Source organism: Eptatretus burgeri, chromosome 8 (assembly GCF_056783735.1).
Source record: "Eptatretus burgeri isolate ZD-2024b chromosome 8, Ebu_testis_v1, whole genome shotgun sequence".
In the NCBI taxonomy this organism is placed as follows: Eukaryota; Metazoa; Chordata; class Myxini; order Myxiniformes; family Myxinidae; genus Eptatretus; species Eptatretus burgeri.
The window spans coordinates 79,981,759-80,008,956 of record NC_140968.1 but is presented as its reverse complement, the minus strand read 5'-3'; the positions used below and the strand labels follow the sequence as shown (position 1 = coordinate 80,008,956).

At 40.6% G+C, this 27,198-nt stretch overlaps 1 protein-coding gene across 4 annotated transcripts in view; it reads left to right on the top strand.

Annotated features, from left to right (window-relative positions):
* LOC147022142 (serine/threonine-protein kinase DCLK3-like) overlaps positions 1 to 27,198 on the top strand; it is a 133,550-nt gene that overhangs the window by 77,488 nt on the left and 28,864 nt on the right. The window contains exon 4 of one of the 4 annotated variants that reach the window (XM_085892769.1): positions 1,692 to 3,506. The exons of the other annotated variants lie outside the window; for them this stretch is intronic. Coding sequence (XP_085748895.1) covers positions 1,692 to 1,792 — 101 coding nt within the window. The 3' untranslated portion in view covers positions 1,793 to 3,506. Of the gene's footprint in view, positions 1 to 1,691; positions 3,507 to 27,198 lie in introns of those variants that run through there. 4 annotated transcript variants of the gene reach the window in all.

The following is a 27,198-nucleotide window of genomic DNA, read 5'->3' as shown; positions in this document are numbered from 1 at the left end:
TAGCCCGAAAGCAAGCATTTAATGCGATTAACGGGACGATGTTATGCCCTCATGTATCGTCCGAACGGAGGGGACGAGTGTGCTGTCGGCCATCGCCCTGGAGGCGTAAGGCTTGCCATGACTGGCCACGAGTACACGATGCCCGGACAGGATGTAGCAAATATCCTCCCGGGGCAAAGGAGCATTAGTTAGGGGAAGGGTTTAGCGTTAGATAGACCGGCCTCATGGGGGCATGAGTCGTCCTCCATGGGGCCCGGTAACATGAGTTAGGGGGAATTTAGGATACAATTTAGAAATGGATTGAGAACAACGACAGACATGAAACGTGTAGTTGGGACGTAGATTAGCTATGTAGAGTTAAATGGAACATGCATTTGAGTAAGGAATGACGGGGAGCACGAGATAGTTAGGGGAACATAGCTAGTAGAGTGTCAGTGTTGGTATGAAAAAGAAAGAAACATAATGAATGAGTGTGGGTCAGCAGGCCGGAGTGTGATTGGAGTGAATGTGGAATGCATGGTGCGAATGAATTATTGGGGGGAGGAGTGAATCCCACCCAAGGGAACCCGGGGTTAGTGTAGTAATAGTTAGCGGGTTAGTTAAATTAACCAAAAGGATGTCGTTTTGTTGTTGTTTAAGGAGGGCACGAAACCTTTTGCAGGAGACTATTGACTGGCTGGGAGCGTGGTTGGTGAAATGTGTGTACTGAGTAGAGGGCACCCCGGGCACCGAAGTAGTCGGCCAGAGTAGGCCATGGGTCCAAGTGACCGAGTTAGTGTAATGGGCACGGGTACCCAGGGGAAAGGGACACGAAGCGCCAAAATGCCACGTGGGCATCGACGGGGAAAATGCCAGGAGGGGCATTCCCCATGTTCATAGGCTCGGAGACAGCCTCAAAGACCTGGGAATGCTGACGATTGAGCTTGGCAGGTGGGTAGACCTGCCAGTGGAGCCACGCTGCCCAGTCACGAAATTGTACAAGAGCACGGGAGAAAATTTGCGGGCCAGGCCCAAATTAATAACGAACACCAACACAGGCGACTGAAATCGTGGTTGCTTGAACCAATAGTTTAAAGAAACAGGCATGTTGAAAAGCCCCGGGGATAGATTAAAGTTTAATAAATGGTAGGATAGATAGGAAACATGTATCCCTTCGCTCCATCCATCCCTTTGCTGTTCGTGGGCTGCTGGACTCATCTGGGAAATGCTGAAACCTGTGGGAGGTGTTCTGAGGCTGTATTGGGCCGAGAGACAGAGTCACTTGTCTCTTCCTTAATCCTTTCAAAAGGGACCTTGGGGGTTGGGAATAGATAGGACAGGTTAGCCGAACAAAGGCAATAAGGGGGTTAAGGGACACATGTAATTATTAAAAAAAAGTCTAAATTTAGTCTTTTTTTGTGACAACCGAATGGGGGTGGGTATGGACAAGGACAGGCATAAGCAATAGGTTGGGGGGAGACTGTGGGGTAGGACCGAACCCGTCTTCGGACAAGCCAATTAAATGCCACCACACTCCCTCCCCAACCTCACGAGACCACACCGAGGTGTGGTCGCACCTTATCGCACATTAAGCTGTCGCACCTTATCTGGTCTGCATTTGCCATGCCTTTATTTGCCTTGACTCCATTTGCCATTCCTGACGATGCCTTTATTTGCCTTGCCATATCACTCAACTTTACCATGTGTGCCAGGATCATCTGTGTGGGAGTATTTGCAAGGACTGCTCTGCAGGCAGCCGCGGTACCGGCGACTGCATTTGTGCAGCCCCGACATCTATCTCCTTGTTGTATAAAGGCCAGTTCAAATGGACTGTGAGACAGCATGTGGCCTGCCGTGTTAGGGTGAGTTTCCTTCAGCAGCCAGGAAAAGGAAAAGAAAGAAAAAAACACACAAAGGACCATTGAGGGTCCTGAAGACGCCTGATCATTGATTGCCTGCTGCTGCACTACTCCCCGAATGTTGTCTTTATTGGGTTCTCTCCTCAAGTCACAGGTCCTGGGCCATGAGTAATGTAAATATTAGAAATGTATATAGTTCTAACCCACCTGTTTGTTTGTGTAGTTCTAATTTCCGGCAATGCAGATAAGTTGACCGTATTAGTCTGTTAGTTTAGTTATGCAACGCAGTGGGTTATTTATTTTTGGGACATGTATTAGAAATGTCGCACTCAGGGATCTGTAGGTAAAATGTATGAGGGAAACCTACACCTGCATGCCACACGAGCGTTAATGACTCGGGTCGAGTCTATCAAAAGGGAGAGGGGGTAGTGTTGCGGTTCTTGGAACTGCATGCATCCAACATTGTTTTCCCAAGAGAGTTATTCCATTATTAAATGTGTATAGTCCCTTTCCTTTTGTCTAGCAGGACAACTGGGGCGTGCGTTGCGATGATCTAATAGCTAGGTTTGCTTACATCATTTTCTTCTTCATTTCGTCCCTACTTTTCTTTTTGTCTGATTATTCCTGAGGTAAATTAGCCACGTGCGCCTTCGCTGTGAGGTGGGCCCTCATGGAGGCCAGCGCGTGCGGCGCCGCAATGAGGAAACGACGGCGCAGAGCCCTCGTCCCCAAGTGAGCGCTAAACCCAACGTGTACAGCGAGTCACATAGTGCACTTTGCAATGTGGGATTATCGACTCGAGCTTCCGATAATCTGGGGAAGATTGACGGTTGCATTAAAAAGGCATATGAATGAATACCTCTTTAGAGGCTGCACGAACGGTGTTTTTCACAACAAAGGAAACACTGCCAGCACGACGCCCATGCTGCACGAAACGCGTACGGAGGCCGATAAAGACGACTCCATGCCACGTTTGGCGGGATATGAGTGTGCGGAGTAGAAGCGGCTTGTTCCTTTTCAACCAAATATTTGACACATATTGGTGTTCGCCCCGCACACACGCCAGCAGAGTCGTGCGAACGCAAGCGCTAACCGCGTGCATAATGGCCGAACCCCGCACACTGTATAGAATGTGTTTGAAGGCAGACATGTATGCCGACATGCATGTCTGTGTGTGTGCGTGTACGTGTATGTGTGCGTGCGTGCATGTGTCCTGGTGCCTGACTGCTTTAGTAAGACTGCAGAAGATCGTTATTGTTATTATTATTATTGTTATTATTCTCGTGTAAAGTCTGCTATGTGTCCCCTTTTGTAAGTTGCCTGTTTATTTGCTGCACCACACCTCTCTCCCCTATCTCTGCACAACACACTCCAAAAAATGTTTATCGTACCACATACCTTTCCTTGCCCATTGTAATAAATAATTTTGAGGAATGTTCCCTGCTTGTTTTTGTCTTTTCTTCCATTGATCCAGCATGGTTCGAATCGTACCTTAGCTGGGACTTTATTCCCAATGATCCGTTCCTTTTAGCCGCTACATCCTTGGCAGTGTCGCTCGGCTGCATCCGATCCGGAAAAGTGATTCGGTCCGGTGGAGCAATCCGGTTCGGACAAGGCGTACCGACGGCATGTTCCCCGATAATTAAATCATGTGATTAATTAGGTAACCCGATTAACTCATAGAGGGGAGGACCCGAGGTCACGCGGTTGAGTTATTGTCGTCCACGGTCGGTTAAGCGACCCGCCGCGTCACGGAATTATCCGTGTGCGACGGCCTACAATTTCTGGGAGTCTGGTGGGAAGCAAGATAGCTTCCCTCACCTCGTGGTCTTCTCACCCGACCCCTGGCCCGCAACAAGATATATATATATATATATATATATATATATATATATATATATATATATATATATATATATCTACATATATATATATATATATATATATATATATATCTATATATCTATATATATATCTATATATATATATATATATATATATATATATATCTATATATATCTATATATATATCTATATATATATATATATCTATATATATATCTATATATATCTATATATATATATATATATATATATATATATATATATATATATATCTATATATATATATATATATATATATATATATATATATATATATATCTATATATATATATCTATATATATATATATATATATATCTATATATATATATATATATATATCTATATATATATATATATATATATATATATATATATATATATATATATACACATATATATATATATATATATATATATATATATGTTATTGTTCGTCTTTCGGCTGCTCCTGTTAAGGGTCGCCACAGCGGATCATCTGTTATGATCCCCATACTGATTTGGCATAGGTTTTACGCCGGATGCCCTTCCTGACGCAACTCTGATCGCCTCTTACGACACAGGGATAAGGATTGGGTTTCACCATGATTCCGGGCTGCCCTACACCCTCTCATAGCACAGCCTAGTGCAGAGCTCGCGTCCTCAAGCGATCCTCCAACCCAAGCCTCCGAGTAGCCGGATTACAGGCGCATGCCACTACGCCCGGTCATATATATGTGTATATATATATTTATCGTTTATTTATGTTATATGTATATATATATATATATATATATATATATATATATATATATATATATATATATATATATATATTAGTTACGAATTCGCACCCGCCGGCGTGCGATCGGCCGCATACCTCTAATCGCAACCGCGTCGCCCACCAAACGGACAATTCAGTCGTGACTTTCCAGAGCTAACGCTGGAACCCTGTCACGGGTGGGTCTTCCACCCCACCACGGCCGTGCCAATTGTCTACCCACGCAAGATAGGGTCACTCGCCGAATTCGATATACCTAAGCACCTGCGTGGGGAGCCAACCAGGCAGCCGTACCTTGATGCAGGTCGGCTTGGGACACGAACTGCTTAAGCGGTCCATTCCGTTCTGCAGTGATAACCGAGCAGGTATTATCGCCTACCTCACCAGATCCGATTCTATTTAACGGGTGTTTGAAACCCCACTATTTATTCCGCGATGCAAGATAGCATTTTCAATAGGGGAAAGAGGACGCCACAAACGGGATACATTCAAACCAAGCACATTTATTTAGACAACACGTATGCAGGCAAATAGGGAACAAAAGCAAAACACGCATGCAGTTCATTGATGAAGATTGCGGGACGTACGCATGCAACTACACAGCCAAACACAATGCAAAGGAAAGAGCTAATACCGTCTATCTATTATGTACAGTCACTTATACAGTTTTCCTTGACAGACGGTGCCACGACAACATTCATTCAAAAGCCCAAAAGAAAAGGACCCCCTCACAGACAAGGAGGTCAGGCTGGACCACTTGGGTCTTTATGACGCGGGACCTGGAAGACCGAATTGGTCCCGCGAGACCGTAGCAGGTTACCTGCACCCTCGAGGTGCCTCGGTGGTCGGCGAGCTCTCTCCGGCATTCTCCTCCTGACTGCGTGGCAGAGCTGGTCCTCCACACACAACCCTCGCGAATTTTCGCCCAGAGGGAAAGGCAGCACCTCTATGTCGTCCACCCCAGAAGGCGAAACCACCAAAGCCACGAGCTTGGACCGCACCAGTGACGGACCACACCAGCGACGGACCTGAACACCGACTCAAAAGACAAAGGACCAAGACCAAGTTCCAGCTCGAAAACCACCAAAGAAAGACAGACAAAGGCCACCCCGAAGACCAAGACACAAAGCTCGCGTGCTGTCCGCCTTATATCCCCTGGGGCTCAGCGCTTTGCCCCTCCCCGTTTTCGGCTCCGCCTCCCTTCGAGCCTTTTCAAGAAGCTTCTCGAAAAGGGGCATTCCTCAGCTCCTAGCTCCTCATTCCTCGGATCCACCAATCGCGAAGAAGCTGCCTCACCCTTCCACTCACACCAAACGCGGAGAAAAAAAGGCGGGAAAACCCGCGCACCATTGGAGGTTTCCACTATTTGGTTTGATTAATACTTGGTTCGACCATTTATATATTGTGAAAAACACAGCGGCAGCCTTTAAAAACCCTAACCCATCTTCACATCATTAAAACTTGTGTCCATATGGAACACAATCTATTCTATACACTCTATCATACAATATCCATATGGAACACAATATATTCCATTATCTAAAATAAATCTCTTATCATCAAAGGCTCCTAATGCCTTTTTATTGACTTCTTCACTATATATATATCTTATGTTTATAACTTCTTATTGTATTCATTTTCCTATATTCTTCTTTCTTATTCATCAAACAATTATAATAATTTCTAAAAGTTATTGATTTTTTTTATAACATATTTCTTTATTCCCTTTAACCTTTTATCAATCTGATCACCATACTTATAAGCAGATGCCTTTGCTCTCAATCCAATAAACTCACTCATTACTTTTCCACCCAACTCATCCTTAAACTTACCAATAACCTTTTCATTCTTTTTTGAAAATAACTCACTCTTCTTACTAAAATTACTTGTATCATATACTCCAATATTTTTCTTCATATCCTTATAAACATCATCAGTTTTTATATCTAGAATAAAACTATCAGTGTCCATATACAACAACGAAACATTTTCACCATACTCTTTCTTTAACCCATTATACAAATAATCATACATCAATATCTTTGATAAATCAAGAACTGCTGTTCCAATATAAATTGGTTTATCCATTACAATACTTTCCTTTTTCATATGAATTGCAGAAAAGTTCTCTGAAAAAACCTCTTCTCTCTCAAAACTTGGTTTATTTATCAATCTAGAAGCTTCTTTCCAAGATGTTGCAAATCTAATGTTTTGCCTGTTTCTAACATTCTCCATTGTCTTTCCAAAGACAGCATTATTTATCAATTTATAGAATTCCCTTGCAAATTTTACTTTTGTATTTGTTCTCGTATCTGTATTGAATTTAATATACTTTTTCATCCAAGAACTTTGTTTAAATTTTAAAACTCTATAAATTTTAGCTACTCTCAATCCTTCTCTCAAAAACTGTTTCAAGCTTCTCTGATGCAAAACATATCCCTCTTTATCATAGAATGTTGTTAATAACTTTTCTGTTGATTTACCTTTAATATTAAAACTTTTATGAAAATCACTTAACCATTCTTTCTTTGGGGTTTCTTTCTCACATGCAAAAGGAAGGTCTTTATGCTTATTATGAAGATCACTCGGGTACCTCAAATCAACTTCAAAATAATAACCTTCTTTTTCCTCATTCAATTCTTCTTGAGAAGAAATAACATTCATCAAAGCCTTTTCATAATCCTTTTCTTCCACCCACTCTAATTTACCATAAGGCAGAGATTGATACATTGCCCATCCACACAAATTATTAGCATCAGAATACATCAAATAATTACTATCTTTTTCACTATCATGATTTTGGAAGATATTTATTATTTGCTTTAGCATATCTTTTTGAACATACTTGTGATATTCCACCTCTCTTAGACTTCTCAATCATCAAAAGCATATCTGCATCACTGATTAAATCTATATCTTGTTTTGTCATTTTCAACATTGCACTCCAAGCTAAACCAGGAGCTGTGAAATAGTGGGCAGGATCTAATCCATAACAATTTTTATGATGACAGAGTGATCCAAAAGCTTCAAACACATCAGCTAACAATAAAACACCTGTTTTAAGATAAAAATCATGATATTCTCCAGGGTTCTTTATCTTAAATATTTTCCAAATTTCCTGTGCATGTTCCTTATAACTTATCTCTTTTTCATAAAGGTTATTGTAGAAACTTTATTTTGAAGGAAGTTGTGTTTCTTTAAATCTCATGTATGAATCCATATAATCATAAGGATAAATTCCCTTACTTGTAAGAATTTTCTCTTTACTTTGAATTTCATTCATTGTTTGAATTTTCTCTCCAGTTAGAATTCCCTCTTTAATCAGAATTTCATCTTTAATCAGAATTTCCTCTTTAGTTAGAATTTCATTCATTGTTCGAATTTTTATTATAATTAGAATTTCATCTTCAGTTAGAATTTCTTCATTAATTTCCTCCTTAATTAGAATTCTTTCTTTAATCTGAATTTCCCCTTTAGTTAGAATTTCCTCTTTTGGAAAGAATGAATTAAGATTTGGAAAGGACCCCGTGGAGCTTAGATTTGATGGTGTTCCCATGGGCGAGTGGTGTTCCCATAAACTTGGAAGAATCTAGAAACCTAATGCGAGTTAAAGGTTTTGTGAATAACATTTTTGTAAATGAAATATACTTTTGACTTGTGTTTCTTATGGCAGAAATATTCCCTGGTGTTTTTGAAAGTTCATTTATAAACAGATGTGTATCATAGTTGGCGCTGTTGTGAAGAAAGACTGGAACAAAAGAAGGAAATTGATAATTAAGATTACAACAGGAATGAGCGGGACCTTTATATTTACCAGTAAGATGAAAATGATCCCTAACTTTAGACTCCTCAATTTCCTCCCAACAAATATGACATTTCTTGTTCTCTACAAATTCCTTTTCCTCTTCTTCGGTTAATTTAATTGGATCATTTGTTTCTTTCATTAATTTAGTTTGTCTTATACAATCCTTTTCTAATCGTTTTACAAACTCTTGCGAAGCTTTTTTTCCACTATAAAGTTCTAACTTGTTGTATTCATCACCAACAGCTGATTTGATATGATAACAGAAACCACAAGGAATATGTTTTTGATATTTATTTGCATATGGTTCTTTTGGATTCGGAGAAGCAGTATTTATCTTTTTAAGGATACATTCAAAATCAGCGTATATCACAAATGGGTGCATGATAGATTTATTATAATCTTCAAAAGAAAGCTTTTCACCAGGTTTAGGCATTGTAATTACAGCTGATTTATGATTACTACAATATTTTGAATGTTGTTCTAATCGTTCTTTTGTATGAAATGAATTAAGACATCGCTAACAAGGATATATTTTGTTTGCTGTTCTGAATACCTGAGAAGAGATTAATCTTGATAAATTATTGATGTATGTATAATGTGAATTCTTTCCAACACTAAAATATAAAAGATCAATGTGTGTTTCTTCATTTTTAGAGTTGTTTGAAATTTTTAATACCTGAACTTTATTCTCTCCAGTTAATCCATATACATTAATAGAAAGGTTATTCTTTTTCTCAAATTTAGGAATATCTGTTAGTGGCATTGGGAATTTAAAATCTTTAATGTCCAAGGTATTCTCATATTTCATATATTGCTTTACTCTTTTTGAATTATAATTTGGCGGATGTAAGTGAGCAAGAACAGACCAGAGAAAACATTTATTATCATTGTTCTTAATATTAACAACTGCCTTCTTTAGTTTTATTTATTTTGGTAATTCAATATAAGAAGAAGCTTTAAGAGGGTCTGATTTTAGAATGTGTATATCTAAAAAGATGATTTTTAAAATATTAAATCCACTTCCTACCACTGTATTATCAACATCCTCCTCTTGTCTTGATAGTTCTTCATTAACCCCACTATTCAAAAAATCTTGAAATGATGATATAAAATGAGGATCTGTTCTCATATAAGGAGTTTGTTCTTCATCTTGTCTTTTCATATTCATTTTCACTCCCATATAAAACTTTCAAGTTTTCATCTCTTTTAATGTCTTTTTAATAACTTTTTCAACATCAGGTTTCACTATTTCAATTGATTCAGCTATTGATGATGGACCGGGTTCTCCAAATTGAAAAATCCTGATTTTTATATGCCCTTTAAATGCCCCATCAGTGTTTTCAATATAATAGTCTCCCTTTACTTTAAACTCATTCTTCTTGTGTTTTTGTGATTGAAGATGTCTATTATAACTACTCTTCAAAACATCCTTTGAGCAGATATCACAATGTTTTCTTTCCAACTCAAGAGGAGATATTTGATGAAATAGATTAAATGTATGTTTGTTTGTTTGAAGGTGTTTTTTTAATAATATTTATATTCGTGATTACAAACATCGCAGTATGTTGTATTCACCATATTTATATAATAAAACTTTGCTTAAACTAAAATTTTCTTGATGAAACTTCGTTTAATTAATAGGTGAATCTGTACTTAAAACCATTTTCTCCTCTAACTTTTTTCACTTAATAAATACAATGTTTCAAGACACAAAAGACAAGTTTCAATCAATCTCTTCATTTGTAAAAGATACTGCGAAATATGTCAAGGATGTAAAATTGAACAAAGATAAATATAACAACTATTGGATAAAAACAATTATGGTGGATATGATGAGTTCTTCAATTTCGTTCCAGCCTGGTGTTGGCTTAGTGGTTAGGGTGGTGGCTTGGGATCCAAGGGTCCTGAGTTCAAGCCCTATTGGCTGCTGAATTTACACCAGGGGGTTGACTCAGCCTATCATCCTTCCGAGGTCGGCGAAATGAGTACCAGTGTACTGGTCCCGTGTATGCCCCGGTTAGAATAGGTGTACCATATCCCTGTGTGTCGTAAGAGGCGACCATGGTTGGCGACCATGGTTGGTATCCGGCCATAAAACATTGCCTCAAGGAAAAGCCCAACCCCTGCACAGCAGGGGAAAATGGCTGTAAAAATGGTCATTTATTTATATTTCTTCAATTTCCTTCAGTGGAAGGGCTTTTAGTATACCTGGAAGAACATCAATTAAAGTATCTCGAACAAAAGTTTCTCCTCTCCTTCTGGTAATATATTCAAAACTAGCAAAAGTAATGAAACAAGAAAAAGTATCAAAAATTAAAAACCTTATGGATAAAGCTTTAGAAAGAAAAGATAAGACCATCTGTAATATGCAAGGAGAAATTTGTATTTTTTTCAACAACCCTAAAGATGTAAATCCTGATGAAATAAAGGATGTTAATATATCAGGTGAAATGACATTTTGTTCAATAGTCATTAAGGATCATTTTAAAACTACCTTTAATATAAAAAATGTTGTAGTTAAATCTGGTAATGAAAAAAGCATATAGATATCGATGGTAATGTTTTTTTCTACTCAGTAAATATGAGTCAATATTCAACTGAAGATTTTGAAGATCATGAGAGTGATTATGATACCGAGAGTTTGTGTTCAAATGAGAGTTATGATACTGAGAGTTTGTGTTCAAACGATAGTTATCAAAGTAGTTTTATAGATGATTCTGAAAGTATCGAAGATGATACCAAAGATGAACTTCAGTTTAAGTAAAGTTTTACTTTATAAATATGATAGATTTTGAACCTCTTGAATTCCCTGATTCTCCACATGACAAATTTGAGAATTGTCCTGCATGTGATCGAGTGGGATTAAACACAGAGTCAAAAGCCTATAAACAATGTATATTCTGTGATTATCATCTAATTAATGAAAATAAAAAATCTAAAAAGGAAAATAATTCTTTTAGATTTACACCAAAATGAATTACTCTACAAGATTGATTAGAGAAATGAATGTAAAGTATGAGGGTGATAACACACCTTTCCTTACAAGGGAAGAAACTGAACGTGTTAGAGAAATGTTCAAAGGATTGTTGTTATAGATTATTCACGATTGTCATTTTCAGGGAAATATCAACACAAGATATTGCATAAATAAAATAATGGATTATCTTGAAATTAAACCCGAACTTAGGATAAAATATAGAGTTTCTAAAAAAGCCAATAATAAATTAAATAACCTGTTTTCCAAATATATAAATGAATGATTTTTTACCCATTTGGGAAAATAAGATAAAATTTAACAATCATAAAAATCTTCCAAATCCATTAAGATGTCTCATAGTTGGTTCAAGTGGATGTGGAAAAACCTGCTTCCTTTGAAAGATGCTCCTGACTCCCAACTTTTTAGATTATGATAATTTAATAATTTTCACAAAGTCGAGTTTTCAACCAGAGTATCAACTACTCTTACAAGGTTTTAATGCTGGTCTTCAAAAAGAAGATCTAATCGGTTTATTTCAACTTCCAAAAAACCGAAATGATTATAACATTGAAATATAATACAACTATTTTGTCATACACAGAGATGTAAAAAGAAATAAAAACTGATAAGTTGTATTCTTAGTGATAATACGGATGATATACCATCTCCCCAAGATTTGGATAAATCAAAAAAGAACCTCGTTATCTTTGATGATTGTGTTAATGAGAGAAACCAAACGGTAATGGACAGCTACTACACAAGAGGGAGACATTCTTCTTGTAATTGTATTTATCTTAGTCAATCATACTTTCAACTTCCTCGTCGTTCCATCAGAAACAATGCCAATACTTTTATTTTATTCAAGTTAAATTCAAAAGATATAAACAATTTTTGGAGAGATAATTGTTCGACATTATGTATAAAAAGGAATTTGGAGATTACATGAAGCACACGACTGAAAAATATAAATATATTGTTGTGAAACAAGATGAGATATTAAATGATATTTTCCAATAAATAAATGTATGCAAAAGAAAGAACAAGAAGATTTAAGGAACATCAAGAGTTAGTTTCAAAAGTTGTAAAACAACAGGAAGACATAAAGAAGAAACGCAGACAGAAACTAACGGGTGAAGAATCATTTGAAAGAAAACAAGAGAAATTTTTTAAACCACTTTTAAAAACTTCCCAAGAAAAAATTATAGATGTTTCCACAGTTCCCACAATAGAATATACTCCTACAAAACTTCAAATGATAAAATATTTCAGTCAAACGACGGAGGAAGAATTAGAGCATCGAGGAGAATTAGAATATGATGATGAAGGATTATTTCAACAACTGGAAGAGACGAATCACCCCCTGATTATATTGTGAATGCTCTTCAAAACAATGAATATTCAGCAGATTCAAAAACCAAAGCAGGACTCATTCCAAAAGAACAACCAGCAATATTTCATGTTGTTCAAGAAAAGGTATTGATATTTAATGATGAATTAAAGTTCTTGGGTTCTGCTCAACCCCCTGTTAAATTAACCCCCAGAGTAATATTTCTTCTCACAAACGATGGAAGACAAGGTTCAACTGTGAGGGGTGAATCAAAGTATTTTGATAAACCATTGGACATGAAAAATAATGATGAGAGAGTATATATTGATCTGCTGAACTCTGTTAATTATAGGGTTAGTCTTTCTGGTAAACGTGGCAAGAATGAGAAGGAGAAACACATTATTCAGGCTTTAAGTATCCTTGGTTCAGGTGTTAGTTTTCTTCTAAATGACCCATCACAATTAGTTAATAGACTGTTATTGTTGTTAGGCAGTAAGAAGGCTGGAAATAACAATTGTTTTAATGAAGCATCAGCTATTTTAGACCAGTTGATGAACATGAAAATAATTAATAAATATCAATATAAAGACATTTTATCTCATATTAAATAAGATGAGAAGCACAATCCTTGGTTTTAATTTCACAACAAGCGACCACACATCTTCATTCCCATACCCACTACAACTTGGCCCAACAAAAGAATATGAGGCATCTTTATTGTCCATGGAAAATTATAATACCTTATTTAATATAACTGAGAAAAATGACAAGTTTAGTTATAATCCGGGAAGTGGATACAAAATGATAACAGTTTCACCCGGAGCATATGAGATTTCTCAAATATCTTCCGAAATTGTTCGTCTTATGAAAGAACAATGTGATAAACCAAAAAATTATTGTTATAGACATTGAAAAACATACTTTAAAATCAACGATTAAACTTAAAAATAACTACAAGGTTGATTTCACAATTGATAATTCATTTAGAGAGTTATTGGGTTTCTCCTCAAAAAAGATTGAAACTAATGGGACATTTTACAGTGATAATGTCATTCAAATATCCTCAGGAATAAATTTGGTATTTATTCACTGTGATTTGATTGATGGTGCTTATAATGATGGAATAAAAACAAATACAATATTTTCATTCAGCGCATACTCAACCCCAATTGGTTATAAATTTAATATAGAACCCACAAAATTGGTTTATCTCCCTGTGTCAGGAAAAACCATACACAGAGTAAATTTTAGGATAACCGACCAAGATAATCATATGATTTCTTTTAATGGAGAAGTTATCTCCATCAGAATTCACCTACGTGAAGTTTTCCAATAAATAAATACGATGGTTATTGTGAAGAAACACGAGTTTGGAAACTATAAAATAATTACAGGGGATGGGATGTTCCTTTCCCCATACTACAAGGGTGAAGGTATGTATCTTGGTAGAGGATACTATTAACCTAAGAGACAAAGGGGTGTCAGACATCAATTTAGAGGAGATGGGATAATTGATACTCTAATGGGTATCAGTTCAACTATTCTTAAACATAAAGACCTAATTGGTTCAACTGCTTCTGCTGTGGGAAATGTAGCGGGTGCTATAAAGAATAGAAAAGATGCCCAAAAGGAATCTCACAAATTACAAGCAATAAAAGAAATTAAGAAAGGCAAAACTCAGCTGTCTCCACAAGAACGACAGAAAATAATTCAAATATTGGGTCAGGGTTTCAAAAGATTTTACATCTTTTTTCCCAAATAAATACAAGTATGGAAGCAATTGATAGTATCTATGATTTGGATGTATCTATCTATGATCCAATTTGGATGATACTATTATCATCTCAAACTCCACTAAAAAAGAAGATTACTTCAAGGTAAATGCAATAACTGGAACAGACTGGAATGCAAATGGTACAAAAAGTTTTGAAATAAATAATCAACAAACTTATTTGAATCTATCCGAAAGTTTCTTGTTGTGTAAATTTACATTCACTAAGGCTGGGAATAACACAAACGCTACAATCGTAAATGATTTCTTCTGGAAAATGTTTGATTGTGTTCGTTTGTACATTGGAACACAAGAAGTTGAAATGGTTGATTATGTCTCTGCTGTATCTGAAATGATGAAATTTACACTATATTCATTCAGTGATAGAATGGGAAAGGGGTCTGTCGAATGTTTTATTCCTGATATGTCAACGGGAACAACCCCAGACCCTGGATATATTCAAAGGAAAGGAGCGTATAATGATGATGCAAAAGCAGTTAATAGTTTTACTGTGGCAGTTCCTCTTAAAGGTATATTTGGATTTTGTGATCATGATAAAGTTCTGTATGGTCTTAAAATTAGATTTCAACTACAAAGGAATGATAGTGAAAATAGATTACTTTTTGGTGTTGGTAGTGCTTTTGGTGTTCAGAATAAATTTATAATTGATGAAATGAGTTGGTATATTAGTGAATTTACTCCTAATCTTAAAACAGAAGAGATGTTGAACAGAAGACTTAACTCAAAGAAACCACTCAGTGTATCGTACCTCAAAAGAAGATGTCAACACGTTAAACTAAACCAAACCACTTACACGTGGAATTTGGGTGTTCTGGAAGGAAAGCCACGATATCTGTGGATCATTTTTTTAAAAACCAGATGGTGATTCTGCTACAGATAAGAATAATGCACTGAGTGATAATGCTAAGGTGAAACAACTTCGTGTTTCTCTCGATGGAACATTTTATCCGCGAGATAGATTGGAAAATAATTGGGGAAAAAAATGATTATGCTGAAGCATAAAAGTCTTACCAAAATTGTGTGAAAGTAATGGAATGAAGACCCTATTTTGGATACGACAGCATTTAAAAGTTTGTATACAATCTATGCATTTGATCAGTGTGCTCAAAAGGAAACTATAAAGTCGAATCGAGTGAATACTTCCCGATACATTGAAAGAGGAGAGAGTGAAGAAGTTGATTCATATTATTTGCTTTTGGAAGAAACAGAATTACAGATTAATACAGATAATGGTGTTATGATTAGTCTCACATAATTTTTTGTTCAATAAATGAGTGGCAAAGTACCAAACTGGAGTATATGTTAATCAAATCAATCATCATAAACTATCATCTTGTGTTCAAAATCAAAAGCCTTGTATGATTAACGTTAATACAATTCAGAGAAAAGGAGAGTAAGAATTGATGTTTTGCTCACAAAAGAACAGGTGAAAATCTTGAACGATACTGGCTCACTTAAAATTAAATTGACAAAACCAATGTTGAAAAAATATTCAAAAAGAGAGACGAGTGGAAGATTTCTCCCATTTCTAATTCCTTTATTTGCTGGTTTAAGTGCGGTTGGAGCATTGACGGGTGGTATTTCAACAGCGGTGAAAACTGCCAACGAAAGGAAGGCTCAACTCCAGGCTCAAAAAGAATTGGAAAGACATAACAAAGAGTTGGAGAAACAAATTAGTGGAAGTGGTGTAATTGTAGATTTTGCTGAAAAACTTGTAAGTTTGCCTGATAAAGCAAGATTGTTAGTTGGAGATATGCTTTCTTCTATCGCACAAACAGGTGTAAAATTAACTAAAAGGGGTAATGGATTATATCTTTCTAATAAATAAATGAGCATTGATGTGTGGTTTAAAGAATTTGGAAAGAATACAACATCAAATTTACAACTTGTCAAATATTGTAAGAAATTAAAAATTCATAATGTGGTTATTTGTTTGAGAGATCAATTAACAAACGTGCCTAAACATACAAAGAATATTATTATGAACTTAGAAGATAATAATGGGAACGGTTCTCATTGGGTTTGTATTTTTAATAGTCAAGACAAATATTATTTTGAGAGTTTTGGTCTTCCACCACCTGTTGAAGTCATAAAGTTCTTACAGAATGGTGTTTATCAAACATTTCAAGTCCAATAATTAAATTCCAAGTATTGTGGTCAATTATGTCTATATGTGTTATTTCAACTCAACAAAAATAAAAAAAATTTATGACATTATTTTTAATCTAATATAAATGACTTATGTTGGTAAAGATGGTTCAATGTTTGGTGTATCCCAAAAACTGCATATTGATTTATCAAATTATTACACAAAGGCACAGGCTGAACGACATAAATACAGTATAACAAAAAATATTTATATGAAAAATGCTTATAAATTAAAAAATTATCCAAGCCCGACTGACGCAAATGACTCGGTGAGATCAAGTGATTCATCACAATATGTATATATATATACATATATATATATATATATATATATATATATATATATATATATATATATATATATATATATATATATATATATATATATATATATATATATATATATATATATATATATCCTTAAATAAAATTGCCATGTATTCCAAAGATACATAAGTGTTGATTTTATCTCCAGGTCATACAGAATTCACAGATCGAATTAAAATAGATTTTTATAAAGAAGGGCGTATCGTTTATATGAGAATAGAACAATGGGGGTATGATATGAATGATTTGGGGTATAATTGGTCATTTAAAATTGACCTGGAAGACGTGGAACAATTAAATCAGTCTCGTCAGGAAGAATATTATCCACTTGGTATAGAGTATGAGTTTTGTGGAAACACGATTCATAAACAACAAATAAAAGAATTTAATAAGGGTAAATATAATAATGGTTTTGCCCTAGTTTATATCATGAAAACAGAAAAAACATGATTATATATAATAAGTCAGGAAATACAAAATGATTTAACTCTGGGAAGATGGGGAGGTGTTTCATGTCATAATATTATTCTGTCATATATTTCTAATACATAAATGACAGCAAGAAGGCTTCAAGAAAATTATCATTTCTGTGTCCAAGCATACCTTCAAGAAAAGGGTATTCGGTATTTTAATAAATATGTTCTACAACATAAGAATGAGGTCTGTCGGCGACTGACAGCTTCTGCAGGCGAGAAAATATTCACACATACGGATTAGGATCGCCTACATACGTGCACCAAACCACGCCTTCCCAGCTTCATTTGTTTACGCACGAAAAATTAAGGTTGGATACTTTTTGAACACACCTCGTATTCACATATATATATATATATATACATATATATATATATATATATATATAATACATATATATATTATACATATATATATATATATATATATATATATATATATATATATATATATATATATACATATATATATATATATATATATATATATATATATATATTATACATATATTATACATATATATATATATATATATATATTATACATATATATATATATATATATATATATATATATATATATATATATATATATATATATATATATATATATATATATATATATATATATATATATATATATATATATATATATATATATATATATATATATATATATATATATATATATATATATATATATATATATATATATATATATATATATATATATATATATATATATATATATATATATATATATATATATATATATATATATATATATATATATATATATATATATATATATATATATATATATATATATATATATATATATATATATATATATATATATATATATATATATATATATATATATATATATATATATATATATATATATATATATATATATATATATATATATATATATATATATATATATATATATATATATATATATATATATATATATATATATATATATATATATATATATATATATATATATATATATATATATATATATATATATATATATATATATATATATATATATATATATATATATATATATATATATATATATATATATATATATATATATATATATATATATATATATATATATATATATATATATATATATATATATATATATATATATATATATATATATATATATATATATATATATATATATACATATACATACATATACACATACATACATATACACATACATATATATATATATATATATATATATATATATATATATATACATATATATATATATATATATATACACATACATATATATATATATATATATATATATACACATATATATATATATATACATACACATATATATATATATATATATATACATACACATATATATATATATATATATACATACATACATATATACATACACATACATACATATATACATACACATACATATATATATATATATATATATATATATATATATATATATATATATATACATACACATATATACTGTTGCGGATTCGCGCCCGCCGGCGTGCTGACGGCCACGTAACTCGAATCGCGGCACGTCGCCCACCGGACGGACAATCCAGTCGTGACCCTCTCGGACTAACGCCGGGAACCAGTCACGGGTGGACTTTTCGGTCTCACCGCGATCGAGCCAATCAGCCCCCGCGTGGGATAGGGTTGCTCGCCAAATTCGACCTACCTAAGCACCCACACGGAGGGTAGACCGGGCGATCGCACCTCGCCGCAGGTCGACTTCGGACACGGGCCACTTAAGCGACCCGTTCCGTACTATCGGGATAACCGAGCGGTGTTATTCGTCGAACTCGACGGTTCGATTAATTATCGGGCATATTCAGCCCACTACCAACCCTTTACGTGAAGCAAGATGAGGATTCAAAGAAAGAAATGACGAAGCGAAGCGGGAAACAGTTCAACACAAAGCACATTTATTCGCGGCACACGGGAAGCACACATATTCAATCCCACCAAAAGCACACAGAAAAGAAAAACACAATTCAATTTACACAAAAAGCAAATGCGACAATGCAGATCTAATACCGATTACACGAGCACACGGCAACACTTATACAATTTTACTTCACAGACGGCGCCGACAACACATACCCAAAACCAAAGAAAAGAATACCCTCAAGGATGAGGCGGGCCTGAGGCCGAGACCGGGTCGGGCCTACCCGTCTGGTGATGAGACGCGGAGCGGCGATGGTGCCTCAACTCCGCGGGCCTCGCGGACAGTGTCTGGTAGGGGGTGGGAAAGGGGCCCCCTTGGTCGCACTATCTCAGCGCGGGGGGAAACAGGAGGGGGTTGCTGATGCTCGGGGTATAGAGGATTCTTATTGTCCCGCGACGAGCGTCTCCACCTCGGCCAGGTCACGCTGTCGGCCTCCCTGGGTGCAGCTCCCTGCACGACGCGAGCACCCCCTCGTCTGCCCTTGCCGCCTCTCCACAGCTCCGTCCCCTCCGTTCCGACTCCAACGCACACGACGACCAGCTCCTTCTTGCCAACTCCACCGCCCGCGAAGTCTTGACTCTCTGTTTCCGACTCTCCTACTCTCCTACTCTCCGCCTCTGGACTCTCCTTGTCTACTGACGAACACGGTCCTTTTATCCGCCCTGTAGCTTCGCCCTCTCATCTTTGACCCCCTCCCTTCGACCTTTCACCTCGCTCCCCATTGGCCCGAGAAAAAATGGGCGTGAAGGCTTTTTGATCCATAAATTTGCATATATCGATCGCCCTGGGGGCGGGGCCAATTCGCCCCTCGCTCACCGATTGGACGGCAAAAAGTGGGCGTGTGTCGTTTTTGATCCGTTTTTGAAGCACAAAATCCGTGATTTTGTACACGCTGTTCGACGCGCGCCCTGCACGAGTCCAACACCGGTACCCACAGCAGGGCAAGAACGGTGGCGATGCTACGGTTGCGAGGTGTGACGGGAAGGTCGTGGCGGTTGTGGTGAAGCGGCGTTGTGGTTGGTGGTTGATGTTGTGATTGTGGTGGTAATCATGGCGGTTGGTCCAAAATAAAGATAGTAAAAGAAAAACGGCTATCCTGAAGAGTCGCAGCACGCATAAATGACATGTATTCCCACTAGACAACGGGTTTGGGCCGAACTACACATGTACTTACCGAGATACCTCACCTAAGGGACCTGAATGGTGGTTTGCGAATTTGGTAACCACAACACTACCCCCTCCCCTTTTTACAGACTCGTCCCGAGTCGTCAAATTTTCGTGTGCCATCATGTGTAGTTTTCCCCGAGTACATTTTACCTACGGATCCCTGAGTGCGACATTCATGGTATTCGTGTCCCCAAAATAAATAACCTGAGGGCTGCGTAACTATCTAAACAAACTCACTCACACGGACGACTTAAATAAAATTGCCGGCGCTAAGACAGACATGCCGGGGGCGCACTCATATTTACAGTACATCTTAACCTTAACTTACAAATTTTACACTAAACCATGGCCCAGGATCATTGAACTCTGCAAAAAGAAAGCAGTTAGCAGGGAGCCAGGCTGCCCACATGCAGTCTCTGGCTCAAACAATGCAGGTGACAGGGAACGTGGCTGGCTGCTCACACGCAGTCCAAGGCCTTCCCTTTTGAACTGAACGCAGTGAACCACAACGGTGCATGGGCTGCACAACGCAGTCTCCGTGCCAGCTCAAGTGGCACACGCAATGAGCACAACGAATGGATGGATGGATGGTTTGAATCAAACTCAGTGAACCACAACGGTGCATGGGCTGCACAAATGCAGTCTCCGTGCCAGCTCAAGTGGCACACGCAATGAGCACAACGAATGGATGGATGGACACAAACACGGTGCACGGGCCGCCACTGCAGGCCCGTGTTGTAGCTGCCAACAGGGCAGTTCTCGCAGCTTGCAAACTGTTGCCTTGATCCTGGCGCACATGGAAATGAACAGGGGGGGCAAAGCAAAAATTGAACAGGGCTGGTGAACGTGGGCAGTGGGCATGGCATGGCAAAGGCAGCAGGCAAACACAGCCGGCAGATGAACTGGCCGGCACAGGCCTTGAAGTACCACAGCTGCAGATGATCCGGCCGGCACAGGCCTTGCAGCACAGCAGCTGCAGACGAAGTGGGCCGGCCTTTGCCTTGCAGCAACGCAGCCAACAGATGAAGCTGGCCAGCCTTTGCCGTTCAGTGGAGGTTGGTGGAGGGAGTGCGGTGGTGCTGGCCACTTGGAAGGCGGGCTCGGACCTACCTACCTGTCTCCCTCCCACCTATCGCCTTTGCCTGTCACTGTACATACCCACTCCCTTAATTTGTCCAAACCCCAATTTAGCCCCAACTTATTTATTTATTTATTTTCACTTTTATTTTTACTTCCCCACTATAAATCGTCCCCTAACCCCCTTTATCGTCTTTGTTCGGCTAACCTATCCTGTCACCTAGCCTACTCCCAACCCCTACGTTCCCTTCCCGGAGGGGAACAAGGGAGAGCTAGCGTCCTGTGTCGAGGCCCAACGAAGCCTCAGAATGGCCTCCCCAGAGTTCGGCGATCTAACCCAAAGTGGGTCCAGCGGCCCACAACGAGAGCGAGGGGATGGATGTTGCGGAGGGGTACACTTCCTAATCTACCCTAACCATTTAACTGTTAAACTACCCCGGGGCTTTCAACAAGCGCCTCTCGCTTAAACTATTGGTTCTAACAACCCAGATTCCCGTCGCCTGTGTTGGTGTCCTCACAATTTCGGGCCTCGCCCCCCAATTTTCTCTCCGTGCCCTCACACGGTCTCCTGGATGGGACACGTGGCTCCCTTTGGCAGGCACGACCCTCTGCCGATTCTCCCGCTATGGCACCCCCGGGCACTACACTGCCTCCGAGCCTACCAGCTCCCTAACACCGGGGAGTGCCCCCCATGGCACTTCCCCTGAAACGCACACGTGGCAGGCCGGCCTCCCGGGCCCCTTTCCGAGGGTCACCCGTGCCCACAACACTGCCCACGCGGCTAATGGCACCCCGGGCCCCCGCACCAAGCAGGCGCACCCGTGCCCACTACTCTATCCCGCCCCCCATGGGCCCACGGCCTACCGCGGCCGACTAGCCTGGTGCCCGGGGTACCCACTCAGCGATACTCACCTTTCGCAGCCACGCTCCCAAGCCCGTCAACAGGGCTCCTGCACCCCTCCAAATGGGTCTCGAGCCTACTTTCCCACCAACAACAAAACGACCTCCATTTTTCAATTTGACTAACCCAGCTAACTCACTCTACACTGACCCCGGGGTCCCTTGGGCGGGAGTCACTCCTCCCCCCAATCACTCATCGCACCATGCATTCCTCATTCGCTCCACACACACAGACCCGCTGGCCTCACTCACTCACCAAGCACATGCTTCCACTTCACTCACCAACTCTTCAACACACACACCACTGAACTCTGCCATCCTTCTATCTGCATCCCCTAACTAACTCGTGCTCCCACGTCGTCCCTTAAACTACAGCACGTTCCTTTTAACACTACGTAGCTAAACTACGTCCCCTCTACACACTCACAAGTCTGTCACGGTCTCCAAATCAATCATTTTATTTCCCAACCTAAATCTGGCTACAATCCCTCGAACTAATCCATTCCACGGACTCCATGAGGACTTACCCCTGCCCCATGAAGTCGGTCTAGCTAAGCTAACCCTTCCCCCTAACTAGTTTCCATCCTGTGCCCAGGTCAGGGGGTCTTTCACCCCTTGCCCAGGAATCCTGTGCACCCGAAAGTGAGGCTTGTTTTTTTTTTTTTTTTTCCCTGCGCAGCACCTGCGCAGCAACTCAGAGCTCGCGCACTTTGCACCTGCCCGTGACGTCATGCAGCTGCACGTGTTCCTCGTCCCTCCTTGGACGGTACCATCCGGCAGAGATACCCCTCCTGCCGGATTCCAACCCCACGTGCAGCCATGGCGTCACCGTGCGCATAAAAAAAAAACACAAGCCCCACGTCTCGAGGGGTTCCCCACGCGAACACGTGTGCTTTGCCCGTTGGAGCTTAACACACACGATCGCGTGGAGAACCCGTCCGGTCCAAATCCATTATCCTGCCTAAACTCTGTCCGTCCGCGGGATCGGCAAATCCACCGCGTGCGTTTCCGGACCGGGACTTCACTCTCGCAAGCGAGCACGTGGTGGTCTCGTGCGTTGCACAGCACGAACCGCGTGCTCACTGCTGGGTGAACCCGGCACGGTCCTCGAAACAACTACAGCCGCTACTCGGCTTTCTTTCTTCTCATGTCGCCTTCGTCGTCGCCATTCAACCCACGCACACCTGCGTGTTACGACGCACACAGTCCACTCCATCACATTCACACCGGGAGATGCGGCTGCGTGCTCCCGCATGCCAACCGACATCTCCCTCACATACCGCTCTCTCACACACACGGTCTCCCTTGCACACAGCGACCTTGCACACGGCCGTTCACTCACGCGTGCGGGGGCACTCACCCGCGGTGCCTCACTCGCACTCCGTCCCTCACTCACACACGCGGGGGCACTCACCCGCGGTGCCTCATCCACACTCGGCGTGCTGGGAAGCACACACTCCGGCACACTCGCCACCACACCACTCACACGTGGTGCCTCACTCATACTGGCCGTTTCACTCACACACACGGCCTCACTCACACACGCGGGGGCACTCACCCGCGGTGCCTCATCCACACTCCGTGCCTCATCCACACACGGCGTGCTGGGAAGCACGTACTCCGGCACCATCGCCACCACACCACTCACACACGGGGTCGCTTCCACACACGGGGACGCACTCACACCTTGCACCACACACACAGGGACAACTACACTGGGGATTCGTGTCCCCACAAGGGTCTCCGGGGCCTCTATACCCCCCAAGCTCTCTGTGCACCCGTCCACAGCACCCGTCCTCTCAACCTCGCAAAGCACGACCGAACTCACCTGGTCGTGACTCGCCTCAAGGGGGAATACTCCCTCCCCTCGTTCCTGGAGGAGGCCATCCAGGTGCTCGCACTGGGTCCCCACACGCTCCGCGAGCTCACCCCCATTATCCTCCACTACCTCCGTGTGTGTGTGTGTGTCACTTACCCCGTCTTCATCGTGTAGTCTTCCCTCTATCGTTCCCATCTCCCGTGTCTCTGCCAACTCTTCACCCTTTACCTCTCTTGTCTCAACTATTATTTCCGTTGTCGTCATTTCGTGTCTCGTCTCACACGTTTTGGTCTCCCCATTTAATTTTTCCCTTTCGGTCACCGTCGATTCCTCTGTCACGACCCTCGCCCAACACGCCCCCCGAATTATTTTTTTACCCGCCTCCACCGCGGGCCTGTCAGCCGTTGCACCCCCTTCCAGCTCGTTTGCTCCCACACGTGGAGTCGCCATTTCCAGCTCCCTGGTCACGGCCTTCATGCCCGCCTGCAGGCATCGGCCCATGTTCTGCGTCTCACCCCGTAGTTCTTTCATTTCTTTTCTCACTTGCTGTGTATTCGCATCCATCGTCGTTTTCACTTCATTTGTATTTGTATCCATCTTTTTGTTCATTTGTTGTGTATTCGCATCCATCTTTTGTGTATTCGCATCCATCTTTTCGTTCATTTGTTTGTTCATGCCTTTTATTTCGTTTTTCATATTCGCTTCCATCTTTTCGATCATTTCCGCATTCATCTTTTGTGTATTCGCATCCATCTTTTCGTTCATTTGTTTGTTCATGTTCGCAATCATCTTCGCTGTCGTTTCCGCATACATTTTTGCCAGCATGGTGAATAGCTGGGTCATGTCGGGTGCGCTTGGGTGAGCCGTTTCGGCAGGGGTCGGGGAAGGGTTTTGGTGGAGAGGGGGGGGGAGGTGTCATACACTGCGGCCGCTGCCGCACCCATTTCGGGCTCTGGGTTCAGTTGGGCGAGTCCGTGTTCCTGCACAATCAACATTTCCTGCTCGGGGATTCCATCCTGGACCATGGATTCTACACATTCTACATCCATTTCTAATACCCCCGGCTCCCGCTCGCCTTGAGACGCCATCTTGCTTCTCTTAAAGGGTTAATTTTGCTCGCTCGTAATTTGGAGGGAATCGGGGGTCGCTTCTCTCACCCCTGGACCGATTCCCGTGAATTTAGCCGGAGACAGGAGAGCCCGTTTTCCTGTTCTCCGATACCAGTGCCGCGAGGAGGGCGATGAATTTGTATCGCACGACCTGACACCAGTGTTGCGGATTCGCGCCCGCCGGCGTGCTGACGGCCACGTAACTCGAATCGCGGCACGTCGCCCACCGGACGGACAATCCAGTCGTGACCCTCTCGGACTAACGCCGGGAACCAGTCACGGGTGGACCTTTCGGTCTCACCGCAATCGAGCCAATCAGCCCCCGCGTGGGATAGGGTTGCTCGCCAAATTCGACCTACCTAAGTACCCACACGGAGGGTAGACCGGGCGATCGCACCTCGCCGCAGGTCGACTTCGGACACGGGCCACTTAAGCGACCCGTTCCGTACTATCGGGATAACCGAGCGGTGTTATTCGTCGACCTCGACGGTTCGATTAATTATCGGGCGTATTCAGCCCACTACCAACCCTTTACGTGAAGCAAGATGAGGATTCAAAGAAAGAAATGACGAAGCGAAGCGGGAAACAGTTCAACACAAAGCACATTTATTCGCGGCACACGGGAAGCACACATATTCAATTCCACCAAAAGCACACAGAAAAGAAAAACACAATTCAATTTACACAAAAAGCAAATGCGACAATGCAGATCTAATACCGATTACACGAGCACACGGCAACACTTATACAATTTTACTTCACAGACGGCGCCGACAACACATACCCAAAACCAAAGAAAAGAATACCCTCAAGGATGAGGCGGGCCTGAGGCCGAGACCGGGTCGGGCCTACCCGTCTGGTGATGAGACGCGGAGCGGCGATGGTGCCTCAACTCCGCGGGCCTCGCGGACAGTGTCTGGTAGGGGGTGGGAAAGGGGCCCCCTTGGTCGCACTATCTCAGCGCGGGGGGAAACAGGAGGGGGTTGCTGATGCTCGGGGTATAGAGGATTCTTATTGTCCCGCGACGAGCGTCTCCACCTCGGCCAGGTCGCGCTGTCGGCCTCCCTGGGTGCAGCTCCCTGCACGACGCGAGCACCCCCTCGTCTGCCCTTGCCGCCTCTCAACAGCTCCGTCCCCTCCGTTCCGACTCCAACGCACACGACGACCAGCTCCTTCTTGCCAACTCCACCGCCCGCGAAGTCTTGACTCTCTGTTTCCGACTCTCCTACTCTCCTACTCTCCTACTCTCCGCCTCTGGACTCTCCTTGTCTACTGACGAACACGGTCCTTTTATCCGCCCTGTAGCTTCGCCCTCTCATCTTTGACCCCCTCCCTTCGACCTTTCACCTCGCTCCCCATTGGCCCGAGAAAAAGTGGGCGTGAAGGCTTTTTGATCCATAAATTTGCATATATCGATCGCCCTGGGGGCGGGGCCAATTCGCCCCTCGCTCACCGATTGGATGGCAAAAAGTGGGCGTGTGTCGTTTTTGATCCGTTTTTGAAGCACAAAATCCGTGATTTTGTACACGCTGTTCGACGCGCGCCCTGCACGAGTCCAACACCGGTACCCACAGCGGGGCAAGAACGGTGGCGATGCTACGGTTGCGAGGTGTGACGGGAAGGTCGTGGCGGTTGTGGTGAAGCGGCGTTGTGGTTGGTGGTTGATGTTGTGGTTGGTGGTTGATGTTGTGATTGTGGTGGTAATCATGGCGGTTGGTCCAAAATAAAGATAGTAAAAGAAAAACGGCTATCCTGAAGAGTCGCAGCACGCATAAATGACATGTATTCCCA